Source organism: Triplophysa dalaica, chromosome 21 (assembly GCF_015846415.1).
Source record: "Triplophysa dalaica isolate WHDGS20190420 chromosome 21, ASM1584641v1, whole genome shotgun sequence".
Lineage (NCBI taxonomy): Eukaryota > Metazoa > Chordata > Actinopteri > Cypriniformes > Nemacheilidae > Triplophysa > Triplophysa dalaica.
The window spans coordinates 8,206,116-8,226,781 of record NC_079562.1 but is presented as its reverse complement, the minus strand read 5'-3'; the positions used below and the strand labels follow the sequence as shown (position 1 = coordinate 8,226,781).

Here is a 20,666-nt window from a genome sequence, read left to right as displayed (position 1 = left end):
TTTGCAAGGTTAGACAAATTGCAGAACCTCTGGAGGATGGCGATGAGGATGAGGATGAAGACAACGATGAGGATGGTGGTGAAGAAGATATTCACATTCCACAGGGGAACCTAGCCCAGAGTGGACTGCCTTACAGGGCAAACTTCACAAATTTACATTTTAGGCAAGCTGTAGCCCCATGTCATTTGAGAACTTGTCATGGTATTAAGAACTACCACAGTTTTACTGCACATCACCTGCAATTGTTAAATGCAAGACACAGAACACAATCTGTAAATGGTTTATTTTTTATGTGTTCAATTTTAAGGCGGTAGTATTCCTCCTGAAGGGAAAGGACTTTTTTTGTTGTTCAAACACATCAATTGTGAGTTGCAATCTTCTCTCCTGCAGGGATGCTGACGGAGCAGGTGCTTCGGATGTGAATGGTGTTTGATCCGCCGGGCTATCCTGAGTAGCAGCTGCAGATGGTTCAGGCGGCAATCTTGTCGGCAAACTTGATGGGCCCGGTTCTTGTGATGTCTCCATGCTACAGAAATACATAGGCCTAGTGTATTTATTGTTTTGATTAAATTAATTTAATACAATGAGCATGGATAACACATGAAATGGCTTCTGCAATGAATAAACACTGTTGATATGAATAACCCTGTGTCCTACCTTTGCTGCATTTCAAGGGCCTGCATCATTGACGTGTCAATGCCTGTTGGCAGCCCGGTGACACTGACCTCAGAGTGTCCCAGGACTTGAAAGACAGTGTCGGCCACCTGGGATAGCCGCTTTGCAGGTGGTCCACCCCCTAGAAAGAAACAGTCAATGAACACAGTACTTAGGCATGTAAATTAACTTTGCCAGCAGGAGCAAGTTGCCAGATTATGTGGTAGGCTATAGTATTTTGCTCACCTGTGAGTGAGGATTCCCGCTTGTGTGCTGAAATCTCATCTTTTGCTTTGGACTGCAGCACATACCACCTTTTCTCACAATCGTCGCCTGTCCGCACCACCAGTGGAAAAGAGGCATTGATTGTTTAGGATATTGTGTCCCAGGCGCGCCTCTTGCCTTGGCTAGTGACAGTTGGGCCAAATTTTCCTCGTAACATACCTTTATGTTCGTTCACCAACTGGGCCAGCAACAAACCTTGCTCCTCAGTCCAGTTTGGCTTGCGATTCCTTTTTTTCTCCATTTTCTGTGTTTGTAGGATATTTGTTAACAAGCCTTCATAAATAGACCAGCCAGCAATCACAGACATTGATAAAAGCTGAGCCGTGTTACCCTCGTTAAGACCACACTGAGTTGTAACGTTGTAATTTCTACTTCATTACGGACAGCCCCTTGAGATAGGCCATCTTGTTTTCAATGGGGTCCATATGGGAGTGAAAGTACAAAATATGCCAGCTAGGATATTAATCTGAGCAAATAAGACACGAATCATTATTTGAACAGGGTGTAATGAGCTTAAGTTTTCACATATTTTAGATTCTAATGTTAGGCTATAACCCCTACAGCTTACTATTCATTTTCCGGATATTTTCTTGAAAGTGAAATATTATTTACAATTACAGTCTGCATAAGATTAGAGTGTATAATTATGTTTATTGATTTGAGGGTACATCCTTTGCTCATTATCACCAAAAGTTCATTTTCATCAAACTTGTATCAACCAATCACGGCTTTTGAAATGATGACTCATACCTAGCAACGGGGTCAACCACACCTCCTCACTAAGATAGGGTTTTCCATCCATTCCTTGCTCAGAGTTCACTGAAAATGTTCTGGAATCACTTCTAAACTAAAACTCCTGGCAAGGAATTTTTAGGTTAAGTTAGGAGCTCTCTGAGAGGATTCTCAGAATCTTTAGGGATACGGGCCCAGGGGTTCATCTCCTGTTTCCAAATGCATCACAAACTAATTGAGAAAGCTGTTCTACTATGATAATTTGTGATGAAAATTAAATTATGTTCAATAAGATGTACTTGTGTTACTTCCGCAATAGCTAAGGGATGCTTTGCGTTTAGGTGGTACTTGAGACTGGAAGAGCTCCTACAGTACATTTACATTTACATTTAGTCATTTAGCAGACGCTTTTATCCAAAGCGACTTACAAAGAGTTAGGGAGCAACAAGCGATATGTCATACAGGAGCCATAATACATTAGGTGCCAATACAAAGTTACTGGTTTCAACTAAAGCTAGACCACTACCTGTTCAGAGAAAGTTTTTTTTTTTAAACCAACTGTATGTAAAGCAATTCCGTACAGTAAACCAATTCCACATTGCACAAGGTGCAAACAACCTCAGTCTTGTCGAGGTTTCTATTGGGAAGCTTCTTAAAAATATATTTTACCTGAAGCAAACCCGGCGGCTCCATAGCTGCATCCATGTTAGCACGTCACGTTTGATGTGGTCATTTCACAGTAACGTTATGTTGTGTTCAGACCAAACACTAATGGCGCGTCAAGCGCGAGTGATTTATATGTTAAGTCAATGCAAAGACGCGATAGACCTACTTGCTGCGCGAATCGCGCGAATGAAGTCCTGGTTATGAGATGATGAGGCGGCGCGAATGAAGCCCTGGTTATGAGATGTTGAGGCAGCGTGAATGACGCGAATGAAGTCCTGGTTATGAGATGTTGAGGGAGCGCGAATGACGCGAATGAAGCCCTGGTTATGAGATGATGAGGCGGCGGGAATCACGCGAATGAAGTCCTGGTTATGAGATGATGAGGCGGCGCGAATGAAGCCCTGGTTATGAGATGTTGAGGCAGCGTGAATGACGCGAATGAAGTCCTGGTTATGAGATGATGAGGCGGCGGGAATCACGCGAATGAAGTCCTGGTTATGAGATGATGAGGCGGCGCGAATGAAGCCCTGGTTATGAGATGTTGAGGCAGCGTGAATGACGCGAATGAAGTCCTGGTTATGAGATGTTGAGGCAGCGCGAATGACGCGAATGAAGCCCTGGTTATGAGATGATGAGGCGGCGGGAATCACGCGAATGAAGTCCTGGTTATGAGATGACGAGGTGGCGCGAATCACGTGAATCCCGCGAGTTGAAAAATCTCGTTCTCGCCCCCTACAGTGCAAGTAAGCTAGGTATACATCCGCGCTAAAATATCAAGGTGAAAGTCATCATAGCTTGCGTAGTATAGACCCAGCTCCCAACCCAACTTTGAGAATAGATTAACGGCGACATTTTTTTTATCGCGCGATAAGAGTCTCGCGTTAACGCAGCGCGTTAACGCCGTTAACGGCCCACCACTAATATATATATAAAGTTAATACACAAACACACATATATATATATATATATATATATATATATATGTGTGTGTGTGTGAGTGCGTATTCCCCTTTACCCAAATAATAGCAATAACAGCAATCACGACAATCTAAACGTTGTCCATTTAAGAAACATGAACATAAATGAGCTTTGTGTTGTACATAAATACATGCATTATAGGCTATAAAATGTACATAAGAACATAATATTATAAAATTAAATGTTTATAATGTACAGAGTAACCTTGTAGTCCTACAGCAGGTCACCATATTTCACGATGCACAGTAAAGGCTTAAAAAAATCTGTTACCTTCCCCTGTTTTACACAGAATAGCCTTATTGTTCTTCATGTTCACTCTTTTGACATCTAATGTATTCTATGTCTTATCCTGAAAAGCATTTAGCTGTGTTGAGAACAGTGACTGTGGTGCAACATTTCACCATATTTCACGATGCACAGTAAAGGCCTAAAAAAATCTGTTACCTTCCCCTGTTTTACACAGAATATCCTTATTGTTCTTCATATTCACTCTTTTGACATCTAATGCCTTCTATGTCTTATCCTGAAATGCATTTATCTGTGATGAAAACAGATACTGTGGTACAGCAGGTCACCATATCTCACGATGCACAGTAAAGGCCTAAAATAATCTGTTACCTTCCCCTGTTTTATACAGAATATCCTTATTGTTCTTCATATTCACTCTTTTGACATCTAATGCCTTCTATGTCTTATCCTGAAATGCATTTATCTGTGATGAAAACAGATACTGTGGTACAGCAGGTCACCATATCTCACGATGCACAGTAAAGGCCTAAAATAATCCTTTACCTTCCCCTGTTTTACACAGAATATCCTTATTGTTTTCCATATTCACTCTTTTGACATCTCATGCCTTCTATGTCTTATCCTGAAGTGAATTTAGCTGTGATGAGAACCGTGACTGTGGTTCAGCAGGTCACCATATTTCACGATGCACGGTAAAGACCTAAAAAAATCAGAGTGTCAGGGAAATGGTAAATAGAGAGGCTAAAAGGAAAAGCTAAATGACTAAGCTAATCGAATAGCAAATCGGATAAGGAAATGCAGAGGGGAAATGGAAATGCAAGTGCTAAAAGAAATAGTCTTTTAAATGGCGGATTAAAACTTTTATTTCCAGTTTGATTTGTAAATCCAATTATTTATTCTTCTTTTTAAATCGCATTTTGAAATAGATTTTGAAATTCCACTATTTATAAAGGAATTCATTAATGCGGTTTAAAATGATGTATTTATTTTGTGTTTTATGTTGATTTTTAAAAGTCAATTTATGGATTAATATTTCATTTATTCATTATTTTTACAATCACACTTTTTATTGCCCATTAAAACAATATATAATAAACTACTATTAACTACTAAAAATAAATGGATTAATACCTATTTTTAGTGAAAAATTAGCTATTAAACAATGAAATGCTTTATTACTTTACACATGACCAGGGACGTGCACAGGGGGGTTGCTCAGGTTGCCCGGGCAACTGCCCATATGCCCTTCTCGACTCACGTTGCCCATCCGAGGTGGAAAAAAATAAATCGTACAATGCATGCAGAATTTCACGTAGGCCTAGATAAAAAAACAACGCAAAGCCTCATTCACTTCCATATTCGGTCACCGAAAATGAAAGTCAGTATGGGAAGGGCAAACTCTGTTTACATGGCTGCAGCGCTGCACGCGACCGGCACCTGAGCTGAGCCTGCATGAGCGATCCTAGAAGGAGCTTGTCGCGGTTGTCGGGTGAGACGACTCGTTGTCAGAAAAGGTGAGTTTGTGATGTATAACAAACGAACGATCATCATCATCAAGTTTTATGAAATGAATTAAAATCTTCATAAATCTAAGATGAGTTTGCCACGTTTAGCCTAAATAATAAGACAGATATAGGCTACTATTTTTTTGCTGATAGTTAGTTTCTCACATTTCGTTTTAGCAAGAAGAATGAATGATGGAAGTAATGCATCACATTAATTATTTTATCCAAAAAGGTTAAATGCCTAAATGCTATCACTATTTTGGGTATTGTTTGAAGCCAAGATGCCCACTGAAAAGAGGCGGATTCAGCAGAGGGAATAAATTCAGGGAGGCAGCAAAGAGCAGCACATCTGTACGACGGCGTTTTAGTACCACGTTAAAAAAAAAAAGATTTCGAGAATAAAGTCGAAATGTTACGAGAATAAAGTCGAAATGTTACGAGATTAAAGTCGAAATGACAAAGGGCAGTTTTAAAAGCTTTGTTCTTCAGTAATATTTTTGTGCACTTTGTTTTTTTATAAAGCTAGAGAAGAAGTACTAACATAGGGAGAAATTGTTTTGTTATATATCGGTGTTGTGTTCTGTTAATCTATTATTGTTACTATTTTCAAGTAATAATTTGGTGCAAAATTCATGCTTGCAAATTCTATTACAGCAATAAATAACTAAATAAATATATTTATTGGTGTAAATTATGTCCCGTGTTTTATCATCTACATGATTAATTCGACTATAGTCACAATAAAAGCAGAAATCACAAAATATTTTAGTGGTCATGAAGATTTATTCAGATTTAGCAAATTAATGATGCATTCATCCGATAAATCATGAAATTTCTGGACCATGGACCATGTTGTGATCTACAGGAAAGTAAATGTAAATTCAAGTGAATGGTTCTAAAAGTATTGGTATCGGTATCGGCAATACTGGCCCTGCATTTTCTTGGTATCGGATTGATTCCAAATTTAACTGTATCATCCAACACTAGTTGCCAGGTCCAATAAATATTTCCAGCCCAATAACCCCTCAAAACCCGCCCAAAAGAAATGAAAACTAGCCCAAATTTTTTCCCTGTGTCGAATCAAAGTTAACAACTTCCTAAAGACGTTTCTATTGCCATATTTTTTTATCTGAATGGTTTCCTGGGTATTGTATATATTGTTTTGTTCTGTTGAACACAAAATAAGTTTTGGGATACTTAGGAAAGCAAACAATTCTGGGTCATGTTTGACTACCATTTAATTTTTTTCTGCTATGATAGTCAATGATGCCAAAGAATTTTCAGCTGCTAACATTCTACAAAATATCTTTCTGTTCAACCGAACAAATAAATGTATACAGGTTTGGAACAACTAGAGTAATTCATTACCAGAATTTTTGGGTGGAGTGTCCGTTTAAAAATATCCCACGTGTGCCACTCACGTAAATGGATGATAAACATGTTTTCTCGTTGTAAGACATGCAGAAACTTGCTTAAGAAATAACCATGGTTACATTTATTGCATAATGTATAATGTGTACAAGCACGTCAATGTTTAAGTTGTTCTAGAATGCATGTAGCGCTGCTCAAACGTGATATTTGGCAGCCGGAAGAATCAAGTGTTGTACACTCATGAGTGATGTCTTTCATTGTGCAACGTGACATTCAATTGATGAAATATTGGTAAAAACATCATTAGGATTCACTGTGTCTAATCAGGGGCGCCGTATAGGGGGGAAAAGTTAGGACGATTCCAAGGGCCCATGACTGACAGGGGCCCCAAAAATAGGAAAAAACGAATATAATATTATCAAACCATCATCATTCATTATATATATTTGTATGATAATACAATTAATAATCTCTTTGTTTTTGCAGGTAAAAGTAAAAAATTCCCATTGACCAAAAAGTAAACATTCAAATTGACCGACCACCCCCCTGTCTCTGAATGAAATGGTTTGCTCCCTAATCAAATCTGGTTTCAAGTTTTCAAAAAAGGAAAGAGAGAAAAGGGAGAGAGGAGAGACAAAGGAAAGGGTGTCAAACTGTAACCCAGTTTTTCACTGAGAAAGGTGTGTAGCCTATAGCAGTGCTTCTCAACTCTGGCCCGCGAGATCCACTTTCCTGCCGAGTTCAGCACCAACTGTGATAAAACACCTGAAGATGCTAATCAGTGACTTCAGTAACAGACACGTTCAACTTAATGTTGGGTTGAGCAGATTGTTTGGCATATCGCATTAAAGTACCGCGAGAACGATAAAATGCATACCGCGCAATTTGCAATTGAATCTCTTTTGCGGTACTAAATGTCATACGATGATAGGTTTGCGGAGCGCCTCATTAAGTTGAACGCATCTATTCTAAAGACGCTGATTAACTTGTTTAGGTGTTTTATATCAGAGTTGGGGATAAACTCTGCAGGAAAATGGATCTCGCGGGCTAGAGTTGAGAACCACTGGCCTATAGTCTGTGAGTGGTATTAACCTGTTGCTTAATGTCCATAGTGAAATAAGATAGCTAGCAAAACATTTACATTTATTCATTTGGCAGACGCTTTTATCCAAAGCGTCTTACATTGCATTAACCTGTACATTTATACTTAGGTATGTGCAATCCCCTGGGATCGAACCAACAACATTACGTTGTTAACGCAATGCTCTTACCACTGAGCTAAAGGAGAGCAAAAGTCAAGTCTTATTCTACATTTAATCACCATTTAATCAGTTGCTGGGAAACGTTTAGTACTATAATAATCCTAATAATTTTGCTAAGATTATTTTGCATTTTGTCAAATTTTACAAAAAAATACTTTAAGACAGCAATTTTTTTATAGTTGCTTTTAATCTGACATCAAATTGTAAACTGCATAATAGACTTGCATGCATGTACAAATCACCAGCAGTAAATATTGTGCTTGTACAAGTATTGAACTACAAGAAGCAAGACAGTTGCAAGCCTTTAATTTGAGTTATGTAAAGCTTTTGATGGGACAGTTTGGTCCTAGAGATGTGGTGACAACAGCAGTGCAAAGGGGGCCCAATTCGATTTTTTGTCATGGGGCCCAAAATTCCTGGCGGCGCCCCTGTGTCTAATACCACTGCTAATTTTCCCTCTTAGGTTGAGCTGAGCTCCTGCGTTCCTCCCTGTACTGCAGCCAGTTTGTCAGACTTGTTCTCCACATTTTTGAGAACGGGCTGGTCCTGGAGTTGCCAGGTATTCATTCGGAGTGTAAATACACAATAGGAAACTCATCAATTAACATTTATCCTTAGAATATAAATAAACATTTTGGCGGCCGGAGTACATTATGAAAATAGCCCAAAAACCCGCAACCCTTGGCTCCATAATGTTTCCCGCAACTGCATTCTCAAAATAGCCCAATTGTGGGGGAAAACCGCGACCCTGGCAACACTGGCAATGCGCAGATGATATGAACGGGGAGAGCAGGCAGTGGGCTAAACCACTGTGAGAGGCAGGGGATGGGGGAACTCAACAGTTTCTACACTTAAAAGGTATTTTTTTAGTTAATATTTTCTTCTAATTACACAATTAGTTTAGCCTTAAATCTATCCATTACCGGTCCCACAAAATAGTCATTATTACTGTCTAAAGTTTATCATGTTTTGCGACTAATGCAGCAGCTTCGAGTTTGGTTTGTGTTTTCTCATCAAAGTCTGAAGCTATTTTGGCTAAGGTATCTCTGATTGCCCCGTAATTTTCATTAGCCTTTCTGGAGTCTGCTCTGCAACTCCATCGAGTGGTGCTGAGGGATTTTAGAGTGTATCTAATGTAATGTTTGCTGTTATGGAAAACTGTATTCCAGCGATGTGTTGACGCGCTGTAAATGTATACAGGGACTGCAACAATTCAAAAAAATATTTCACTTTTCACTATAACACCCACGCCTTTCTGCGATTCTTGCGCATGGTGAGTAATACAGGTTTCGTTTTTAATCTGTTAAATCACACATTCAGCTATGCTTGCATCTATGTGGATGTGGATGAGCTCAAACCCAATGAATCTTTCCACTACTCTGCCGTCTGCACTGACAAAACAAATAACAAATGTGAGCTGATCTATGTGAGCTTAATGTGTTGAATCAACAATTACAGAGAAAGATTTAGCGTGCCTGATTTCCTCTGCCATCACTTGCATAGTTTTGTCACCCATTAATGAAATAAATTCTTCACACAGTTGAGGATAAGTAAGATGGTTTACCTCTACCCTTATTGGCATGCTTCTTAAAGGTACAGTGTGTAGCATTTTGAAGGATTTATTCACAAAAATGTAATATATAATACAAAACCATGTTGTGAGTGGTGAAGAAATACCTTACAAAATGAACCGAAAAGTTTATATTACCGTACAATGAGCCATTTTATGTATATGCACCGCAGGCACACCCTTACATGTAATTTATCACACTGCACAGCCATGTTTCTATAGTAGCACTACACGGACAAACTGAGCGTGTTTCGTAAGACGAAGGATGCACGGGTCTAGTTCTTCTTCGGCTGTTTTGATGCAGCTTGCCACGCCACTACATAGAAGGATTAGCAGAAGAAGAGGAAGAACAATAACAACATTTACTAGTCGTGTTTTTTATTAGAAATAGAAACGGTTCTTTGTTGCGGTAAGAAGTGAAATTTGGGCTAATGACGGACCACACATACTCTTCACAAGAGCCGACAGAGCATCAATCTGTATCGTCAAAAAAGAAAAATACGATGCAGCAAGCCGAAATCGTCACAAAAAGGATGCACAAAAACCCAACAGTGCAAGGAAGAATAAGGGAAAGGCAAAGTACTGTGAGTTCCTCTTAGAAAAACATTTATATTTTAACTGCTTGAAAAATATAATGGTTTAAATAAGACTATGAACTTGTGGAAAAGTCTCACAGTACAGAGACTGCTTTGATCAGAGTTACAAATGATCTGCTTTTAGCGTCTGACCGTGGCTGTATTTCGTTATTGGTGCTGCTAGACCTCAGGGCTGCATTTGACACCATTGACCACAGCATACTTTTACATAGACTCGAAAATTACGTCGGCATTAACGGAATAGCATTGAAATGGTTTAAGTCTTATTTGTCCGACCGTTTTCAATTTGTAGCAATAAACAATGAGGTGTCCCGCAAATCACAAGTCCAGTACGGTGTACCACAGGGCTCAGTCTTGGGGCCTCTGCTCTTCGCATTATACATGCTACCTCTAGGAGATATAATAAAGTGAAACGGAATTAGCTTTCACTGTTATGCTGATGATACTCAACTTTATATTTCCTCGAAGCCTCATGAAACCCAGCAGTTTCATCGAATAAAGGATTGCATAGTTGACTTAAAAATGTGGATGAGTAACAATTTTTTACTACTAAACTCGGACAAAACAGAAGTGTTACTTACTGGACCGAAATCTGCTATACGTAACAACCAAGAATACTGCTTAACGATTGACGGATGCTCCATAAAATCCTCGTCATCAGCTAAGAATCTTGGCGTTGTATTCGATAGTACTCTGTAATTATAAGCCATGTCGCCAACACCTGTAAAATTGCATTTTTCCATTTTAAGAATATATCTAAATTACGTCATATGCTGTCACTGTCAGATGCAGAGAAATTAATTCATGCATTCATGACATCAAGACTAGATTACTGTAATGCACTTCTAGGTGGTTGCCCAGCGTGCCTATTACAAAAACTGCAACTGGTTCAAAATGCGGCAGCTCGAGTTCTTACACGTACAAAAAAGTATGAGCATATAACCCCGGTTCTGTCAACCTTGCACTGGTTACCTATAAAGCATCGCATTAACTTTAAGATCTTGCTTATTACCTATAAAGCCCTACATGGTCTAGCGCCGCAGTATTTGAATGAAATTCTACTGTATTACAGACCTCCACGTACATTACGCTCTCAGGCGTCCTGTCAGTTGGTAATACCTAGAATTTCAAAATCAAGTGCAGGTGGTAGATCCTTTTCTTATCTAGCGCCTAAACTTTGGAATATTCTTCCCTGCATGGTCCGGGAGGCAGACACACTCTGTCAGTTTAAATCTAGACTAAAGACTCACCTTTTTAATCTTGCATACACTACACTTCCATAATATTAATCCTCAGAGGATTTAGGCTGCATTATTTAGATCAACCGGAACCAGGAACACATCCAACAACAAATGATGTACTTGTTGCATCAAAGAGTGCAGAACAGAACTCTACTCTCAGCCAGTCTTGTCTCTTTGTTCCAAGGTTACCGCAGGATGCAGTTCATGCCCAGACCTGATGGCAGAGTTGAGAATGGGAAGCGGTGACCTGACAAGAGCTAAGAGGATAGAGCTGGATAAAGGACGCGACAACTTTGTTTTTCCTACAACATTTCAAATGCTATTAGATTGTTAATGATAATCTTAAATCCTTAATTTTTATATTTTTATTAAGCCTTGTTGTGCAAGCACTTTTGAGCTTGTGCAGAGGCAGCAGTTTTTGCCAGAGGGGAACTGGAATCCCCTGGTTGGGCCTGGGTTCCCCTGAGGTTTTTTTCCTCGATGGGAGTTTTGGGTTCCTCACCACCGTTTGCATATTGTTTTGCACTATCTGCCAGGCCGGGGGGGCTGCTTTAGTATTCATACTTGTATTCAATGTGTCTAATGTACAGCTGCTTTGTAACAATGAAAATTGTAAAAAGCGCTATATAAATAAAGTTGAGTTGAGTTGATAAGATCTCAGTTTACCACTGAAGTGAGTAAGTTTTAATGTCAAATACTTTCTTTTATCCTGTCGAATACAGTTAACTATAAAATTCTGTAAGATGTTCTTCCAGATAACTTTTTAAAATGTTTTGAAAATGAAACAGTTTATTTGCAAAAACACCATATAAAAAATCCTAAATCATGTTTTTATGATGTTATCATGTTTTATTGTAATAGTTGTATTTTTTCATTATTGATCAAACAAAACAAACCTGTTTTTGCAAATTAATTCTTGAGTTAGGTTTTGTTGATGCAGAAATTACACACTTCAGCTTTGCTGTTGTCATTCAAAGGTAACTGCAAATTACAGTATTTCAAAAACATCCATTTTGTCTCCCTACATAATGCATCAAAAATGAGTAGTAAACATTAGGCATTCTTGAATACATAATGTCAGATATGATCTGATCACCCTCAAAATAAAACTTAACCGTCTATCTTCTGATTACTCCATCTTAAAGTAAGTCATAATAACTGTTGTCACGGTTTGCGGGGTGGACAAATGCCAAATGCAGGCAGGAGAAGCAATGGTACAGATATTTATTAAGACACAAGACTATACAAAAGGTAAAACAAAACCCACGAGGGGGAAAACAAGACAAGATAAATAATAATGATAACAAGGACACAGACTAACTAGACTATGTAAACAAACACTAGAACGAGCAAGGAATAACACTACCTAGACACGGGGTAAACAGGATCTTGGCAAGGCCAACTACATACACGGCTACATCAAAAGCCAACTACATACACAGCTACAGCAACATACAACTACATTCAATGTACGCACACAGGACAATGAACATGAGGGTGTTATAAAGGGAAGACAGACAAATGATAATATGGAGGGGGCCAGGTGACTGGATTAAACACTGAGGGAAAGCTAACTAGGAAACAAGGAGGCAGGAACAAAGAAGCAGACAGGAGAGAGAGTATAGAAGGCCCCTAGGGAAACTATCTCTCCCTCCACACAACTTAAGGCTATGCCATGACTGCGCTCCAAGAACAAGAATAAACATGACATGATAGCGGAATCATGACATAAGCCCCCCCTTAAATGAACAACTCCAGGTGTTCATCAAGGGGTAGACTAACAAGACAAGACTGACTGGGTAACAGACAAAAACCAGACAGACAAGGTAAACATGAAAAGGTGCATACAAAAAATAACAATAAACAGGTTCGAGTGTTACAATAAAAATAACAAACAAGGGAGTGGGGTGGGGAAACAACACGGTTCCCAGGATAAAGTCCATGGGATTGGGAACCAGGGGAAACAGTTTCAGTCCGTGGGGGTGTGCGAGATTGGAGGACTTCATTTTACTGAGCCGTGATGTGCTGCCCAGCCACCAGAGCCCGCTGCCCAGCCGCCAGAGCCCACTGCCCAGCCGCCAGAGCCAGGTCCCATCCGACCTCCATATGAGCACCTGGTCTCAGCCCAAATATTTTTTAGGGGGAGCCATACCGGTCGTCTGGCTCTCGGTGCGGCCGGTGCACTCCAGGCCCCCTGAGCTGGACGTATCGTCCTGGAGGCCTCCATGTCCTGTGTTCCCTGCACCGGCCTCCAGGACGCCCACCCCCCTTCCCCACTTGGTGCTGTTTGGGCGCGAGGACACACCTTTTTGGAGGGGGGGTAATGTCACGGTTGTTTTATGTTTTGTTTTGTTTTCTCCTCCCCTGATTAATTTTAATATTAGTTAATTAGTCCCTAGCATGTTTTCACCTGTGTCTCATTTAGTTCATCCCTTGCACCTGTTTTGCCCTCGTTATATGTTGTATTTAAGTTCTCCCCTTGATTGTATTCCTTGTCCAGTATTGTTTAAGTTATAGTGTTGTGTTCCCGGTTCCCCGGTTTGCCTTTTGTGTTCTTATTAAAATACATTATTTTGATTTATCCTTTGGAGTTCGCTCTCTTTGCCAGCACGCATGTGACACGTAACACTTTGGTTCACAAGATATTTAGTAGGTCTGCTATTTAGTAGGTCTGCTATTCACTGTCCTGGTAACTGTTTCTCTCTGTTCATTTATCTGCCTTACATGGTAATTCTTACTGTGGCTTTTTGTATGTCAGAAAATATTAAATATATAGCAAGTGCTACACATTTCTATTTCAATTGATTGCATGAGCACAACTAGCCTTTAAAGAGTTTTGTAAAATAACCGGTGCTTCTGTTCAGGAAACCACAGCAGTTCGCAAATTTTCTCCAACACGGGCTGCAGAGAAAACTGATTTAATGGTATTCATAACGTACTCCTACACACATTTGTGTTCAATGCCAACATAAAGTAAACGGCATCTTAAAAATCCCCCAAAAACAGGTACATTTGTAGAATGTTTACTTAAGTAGAACCTATTTGGTTCAATATCATACTGATATGGGAATAAAAACAGCATACTTATTGTTTTGAAGATTTTTTAATCGGACTAATCTCTTCTCTTTGTGATATAATTGGAAGTGGAAGGAAGTAGAATGAAGAGAGAGAGAACCTGTTGTTGCAGTCGGACTGGATGCCGGTTGCTGGACCGGACTGGGTGCCGGTTGCTGGACCGGACTGGGTGTCGGCAGCACCGGCCTAGACGCTCCTCTACCCTGCCTCTTCCTCCAGTAAATTGGACCCATGGCCGACTTAGCCGGGCCTGTGGAGGACAGAGGGAGTTCTGGGTTTGAGGAGTCTATAGGCGGCGTCCCAGAGTCTCTCCTCCCCAACTCGTCTCGGACTCCAACAGAACAAGATAAATAGTAATGAAAACAAGGACACGGACAAACTAGACTATGTACACAAACACTAGAACAAGCACTAAATAACACTTACTAGACACGGGGAAAACAGGATCTTGGCAAGGCCAACTACATACACGGCTACAGCAACATTCAACTACATTCAATGAACGCCAGGATGATTTAAAGGGAAGACAGACAAAGGATAATAGGCAGGGACCAGAGGGAAAGCTAACGGGGAAACAAGGGGGCGGGAACAAAGTGTATAGAAGGCCCCTAGGGAAACTATCTCTCCCCCCACACAACATAAGACTATGCCATGACTCCTCTGCAAGAACAAGAATAAACATGACATGATAGCGGAATCATGACAACTGTATGCAAAGGTCATTCAAAATACGATTATCTTGTACAATGTGTACAGCCCCAGGGAGAGCTGGAACCTATCCCAGAAGGTAGAAAATTTAAATGTCTAAAATAAAATGTCATTTCAGTTACATTAACTCAATAAATGTTTTAAACCAAAATCCAAAACTAAAATAATAAGAAGAAAACACAAAACTGAAAGGTTGGGAATTAATATATAAAATCCTTTACTGATTTTAAGAAGTTAGATTGTTTTCCCATATTATTGTTAAATAAATGATTGCATTAACAATAAACTAAACAACATTTATGGTAACTCGGATTGCTTGTGTATAGAGCTTATTGTTCATATATCCTGACACAAGCAGTTCTAAAACTTTTTAAATATATTTATTTGTTCAATCGCAAAATCACACACTTAAAATACTGTTGTGTTTCATTCCAGATAGGGTTGAATTTTTTTACGCCCATCGGTTGGGTTAATGTAACCTAGAATTTTCTTGGTTAATTTTACCCGAAAGTTGGGTTTGTCCATATATGTGACTCTGGATGGCAAAAGCGGTCTTAAGGGTCTATTTTTTGAAATTGAGATTAAATCATCTGAAAGCTGAAGAAATAAGCTTTCTATTGATATATGGTTTGTTAGGATAGGAGAACAACAACAACTGTTTTCAAAGCTGGAATCAATGGCCTTTGAAGTTTTTAATCTGAGGCACTGTAGCAGGCCATCTACTAACAAAATTAAAGTTTTTATACATTTACAGTAGGAAATTTATGAAAGATCTTCATGGAACATTATCTTTACTTAACAACCTAATTATTTTTTGCATAAAAGAAAAATCTGTAATTTTGACCCATACCTTGTATTTTTGGCCATTACTAAAAGTTTTCCTGTGCTACTTAAGACTGGTTTTGTTGTCCAGGTTTAAATATAAGCTAACCATGGGTTCAAACAACTCCCCAATTGAGAGTGGCCTTTCTGCTGCCACCCCATCTTCAGGTTTTACTAAGCGCAACGTAAACGCAATGCTTTCTAAACCAAATGAGTCAAAAACAGTATCATAATACCCCAGTTCCTGCGGAAACGATATCAGTAAAAATACAACTACCTCTAAGTTTAGAACACTATGTTCAGTGTAAGTTTCATGCCAACAAATATCTTAAGTATGTTACGGTCTCATCCAATATTTTTAGGAGACTGAGATCATAACATCAATCTACATGCATCAGTTGTCTTAGTACATAAATCCAATGACATGCTAATATAGCGCATCCACGTTACACTTTGGTTAACAAGATATTTAGTAGTAAAAAAAATCTGTCGTGTCTACTATTCACTGTCCTGTTAACTGTTTCTCTCTGTTCATTTATCTGCCTTACATGGTCATTCTGACTGTGGCCTTTTCTATGTCTGAAAATGTAATTTCAATTGATTGCATGAGCACAACTAGCCTTTAAAGAGTTTTGTAAAATAACCGGTGCTTCTGTTCAGGAAACCACAGCAGTTCGCAAAACTTCTCCAACACGGGCTGCACACTGTCTCATTGTTTAGCAATGAAATCATTTTTTACAGCTGCTTACAATGTGTTTTTGATCTTTTCTGTTCTACAGAAAGTTTAAACAGGATTTGATTTGACTTTATAAATATCTGTACTGTATCACTGTCTGGTGAGAAAACTACTTTAAGAGGTATTCATAACGTAGTCCTACACACATTTGTGTTCAATGCCAACATAAAGTTAACAGCATGTTAATAATCCCCAAAAAACAGGTACATTTGTAGAATGTTTACTTAAGTAAAACCTATTTGGTTTAAAATCATTTAAAAAACATCCAATTTGTCTCCCTACATAATGCATCAAAAATGAGTAGTAAACATTAGGCATTCTTGAATAAATAATGTCAGATTTGATCTCATCACCCTCAAAATAAAACTTAACCGTCTATCTTCTGATTACTCCATCTTAAAATAAGTCATAATAACTGTTGTCACGGTTTGCGGAGTGGAAGAATGCCAAATGCAGGCAGGAGAAGCAATGGTACAGATATTTATTAAGACACAAGACTATACAAAAGGTAAAACAAAACCCACGAGGGGGAAAACAAGACAAGTTAAATAATAATGATAACAAGAACACAGACTAACTAGACTGTGTAAACAAACACTAGAACGAGCAAGGAATAACACCTAGAAACGGGGTAAACAGGATCTTGGCAAGGCCAACTACATACACGGCTACAGCAACGGCCAACTACATACACGGTTACAGCAACATACAACTACATTCAATGTACGCATACAGGACAATGAACACAAGGGTGTTTTAAAGGGAAGACAGACAAAGGATAATATGCAGGGACTAGGTGACGGGATTAAACACTGAGGGAAAGCTAACGAGGAAACAAGGAGGCAGGAACAAAGAAGCAGACAGGAGAGAGAGTATAGAAGGCCCCTAGGGAAACTATCTCTCCCTCCACACAACTTAAGGCTATGCCATGACTCCGCTCCAAGAACAAGATTAAACATGACATGATAGCGGAATCATGACATAAGCCCCCCTTAAATGAACAACTCCAGGTGTTCATCAAGGGGTAGACTAACAAGACAAGACTGACTGTGTAACAGACAAAAACCAGACAGACAAGGTAAACATGAAAAGGTGCATACAAAAAATAACAATAAACAGGTTCGAGTGTTACAATAAAAATAACAAACAAGGGAGTGGGGTGGGGAAACAACAGGGTTCCCAGGATAAAGTCCATGGGATTGGGAACCAGGGGAAACAGTTTCAGTCCGTGGGGGTGTGCGAGATTGGAGGACTTCATTTTACTGAGCCGTGAGGTGCTGCCCAGCCACCAGAGCCCGCTGCCCAGCCGCCAGAGCCCACTGCCCAGCCGCCAGAGCCAGGTCCCATCCGACCTCCATATGAGCACCTGGTCTCAGCCCAAATATTTTTTAGGGGGAGCCATACGGGGGGGCATCACCCGATTGGCCAGACCAGTCGTCTGGCTCTCGGTGCGGCCGGCGCCCTCCAGGCCCCCTGAGCTGGACGTATCGTCCTGGAGGCCTCCATGTCCTGTGTTCCCTGCACCGGCCTCCAGGACGCCCAGCCCCCCTTCCCCACTTGGTGCTGTTTGGGCGCAAGGACACACCTTTTTGGAGGGGGGTAATGTCACGGTTGTTTTATGTTTTGTTTTGTTTTCTGATCCCCTGATAAATTTTAATATTAGTTAATAAGTCCCTAGCATGTTTTCACCTGTGTCTCATTTAGTTCATCCCTTGCACCTGTTTTGCCCTCGTTATATGTTGTATTTAAGTTCTCACCTTGATTGTATTCCTTGTCCAGTATTGTTTAAGTTATAGTGTTGTGTTCCCGGTTCACGGTTCCCGGTTTGCCTTTTGTGTTCTTATTAAAATACATTATTTTGATTTATCCTTTGGAGTTCGCTCTCTTTTGACAGCACGCATGTGACACGTAACACTTTGGTTCACAAGATATTTAGTAGGAAAAAAACTGTTGTGTCTGCTATTCACTGTCCTGGTAACTGTTTCTCTCTGTTCATTTATCTGCCTTACATGGTAATTCTTACTGTGGCTTTTTGTATGTCAGAAAATATTAAATATATAGCAAGTGCTACACATTTCTATTTCAATTGATTGCATGAGCACAACTAGCCTTTAAAGAGTTTTGTAAAATAACCGATGCTTCTGTTCAGGAAACCACAGCAGTTCGCAAAACTTCTCCAACACGGGCTGCACACTGTCTCGTTGTTTAGCAATGAAATCATTTTTTAAAGCTGCTTACAATGTGTTTTTGGTCTTTTCTGTTATACAGAAAGTTTAAACAGGATTTGATTTGACTTTATAAATATCTGTACTGTATCACTGTCTGGTGAGAAAACTACTTTAAGAGGTATTCATAACGTACTCCTACACACATTTGTGTTCAATGCAAACATAAAGTAAACAGCATGTTAATAATCCCCAAAAAACAGGTACATTTGTAGAATGTTTACTTAAGTAAAACCTATTTGGTTCAAAATCATACTGATATGGGATTAAAAACAGCATACTTATTATTCTGAAGATTTTTAATCTGAGAAATCTCTTCTCTTTGTGATATAATTGGAAATGGAAGGAAGTCGAACTAGTGAGAGAGAACTTGTTGTCTCAGTTTGTGGTTTTGAGCCAGTTATGGCTAGGTGTTGCTGTTCTATGCCCATCATTTGCGCAGAGATGGAAAGCAGCACAGAGATGGCAGTCCTTGAGGGTTCAGTGAGCTCAGCAGACGATTACAGCTTCGATGATACTGATGTTGCAATGAACTCAACAGAAAGCTACGACTACTTTATTTCCATCGATAACAACCGGCTGCCCTTGTCCTACATCTACATTCCTGTGATATACTTTATCATGTTCTTCATTGGCTTCTCTGGGAATCTCTTTGTCATTTTGGTCATGCTAAACCGCCGCACGCGTAACGGGCGTCTTGTGGACACTTTTGTACTGAACCTGGCATTCGCTGATCTTGTGTTTGTCCTGAACTTGCCGCTGTGGGCCGTCTCCGCAAGCCATCATTTTGAGTGGCGCTTTGGAGAAGCTATGTGCAAGATCAGCAGCTTCATCATCGCAGTCAATCGCTTTTCCAATATCTTCTTTCTAACGTGCATGAGCGTGGATCGCTATCTGGCTGTCGTGCGACAAATGGACTCGCATTCCCTCAGAAGCAGCTACTGTGTGCAGATCACCTGTGGCATCGTGTGGATCATTTCTTTTCTCCTGGGAATACCATCTTTGATATATCGTAAAATCATGGACGATCAGGTCTGTTCCGAGGATATAACGTCCTCTTTTGTGCAAGGAATGAACATTCTCACCATATTTCTAACGTTCCTGCTACCTGTTGTTATTCTGGCCCTTTGTTATGGATCAATTTTGGTAAACCTGCGGCGTCACTTTAAGTCTCGTGCAGGAGCCAGACAACGCCACTCCCTCAAGATCGTGTTAATTATCATTTCAGCCTTTCTGATCTCCTGGCTTCCGTTCAATGTCTTTAAGAGTTTCCAAGTTTTCTTTATGATAAGCAAGGGAGAGTTTGGTGAGGATGTTGAACTCGTCTTATATAATGGAATCACATTGTCCTGCTGCGTGGCGTTTCTCAACAGCTGTGTAAATCCAGCCATCTACTTGTTCCTGGATCAGCATTTCAAACATAGAGCTTACATACTGTGTCTGAAATGCCTGGGTCAAAGTGATACGCATCAAAGCAATATCTCCTCAAATTCTTTTTCTAATGGCACCAATGAGAGCTACTCCGGAAATACATCTACCCGCGGACGCCTTTTCTCACTTACTCAAAATAACTGAACTTTTAAATGTTTTGATGCTCTGCTTTCTTTATTAATGTAATCAACCATTGAAACCGAGATCTGTTTAGCAAGCTTTTGATGTACTTTAACACAAATTTGCAGTGGCAACATTAAGCAAAGCATTAAATAATATAAAATAATATTTAATGGTTCATGTATTTGAGAAACTGTCTTGTTAATTAATATTAATAAAGAAAGTTTAAAAATTTGAAGTGCTTGCAAATTGTTTACAGCAGTTTATGCACATAGTTTTGGGTAACTTAGAAGACTCCAGTAATCTAAAACATCGTTGTTTAAAATTGTTGTAAAATTAAGTGCAGTATTAGGTTTATACTTTACCAGAACAAACTTTAAAATAAACTGCCTTTCTTTTGTATAAAATTCTTTTAAAACCAATTCTCTTTATTGACCTTT

The 20,666-nt window shown here is 39.5% G+C and overlaps 1 protein-coding gene across 1 annotated transcript; it reads left to right on the top strand.

Moving 5' to 3' along the window:
- The first annotated feature begins 19,132 nt into the window (after positions 1 to 19,132).
- On the top strand, positions 19,133 to 20,355 carry LOC130410539 (probable G-protein coupled receptor 25). The gene has a single exon (XM_056735247.1). The coding sequence runs from the start codon at positions 19,138 to 19,140 to the stop codon at positions 20,248 to 20,250; it is 1,113 nt and encodes a 370-aa protein (XP_056591225.1). The 5' UTR covers positions 19,133 to 19,137; the 3' UTR covers positions 20,251 to 20,355.
- Positions 20,356 to 20,666: the final 311 nt, after the last annotated feature.

Bases quoted from the DNA above. Each gene is read 5' to 3' on its own strand.
- LOC130410539 (XM_056735247.1), top strand. From the start codon at position 19,138: ATGGCAGTCCTTGAGGGTTCAGTGAGCTCAGCAGACGATTACAGCTTC.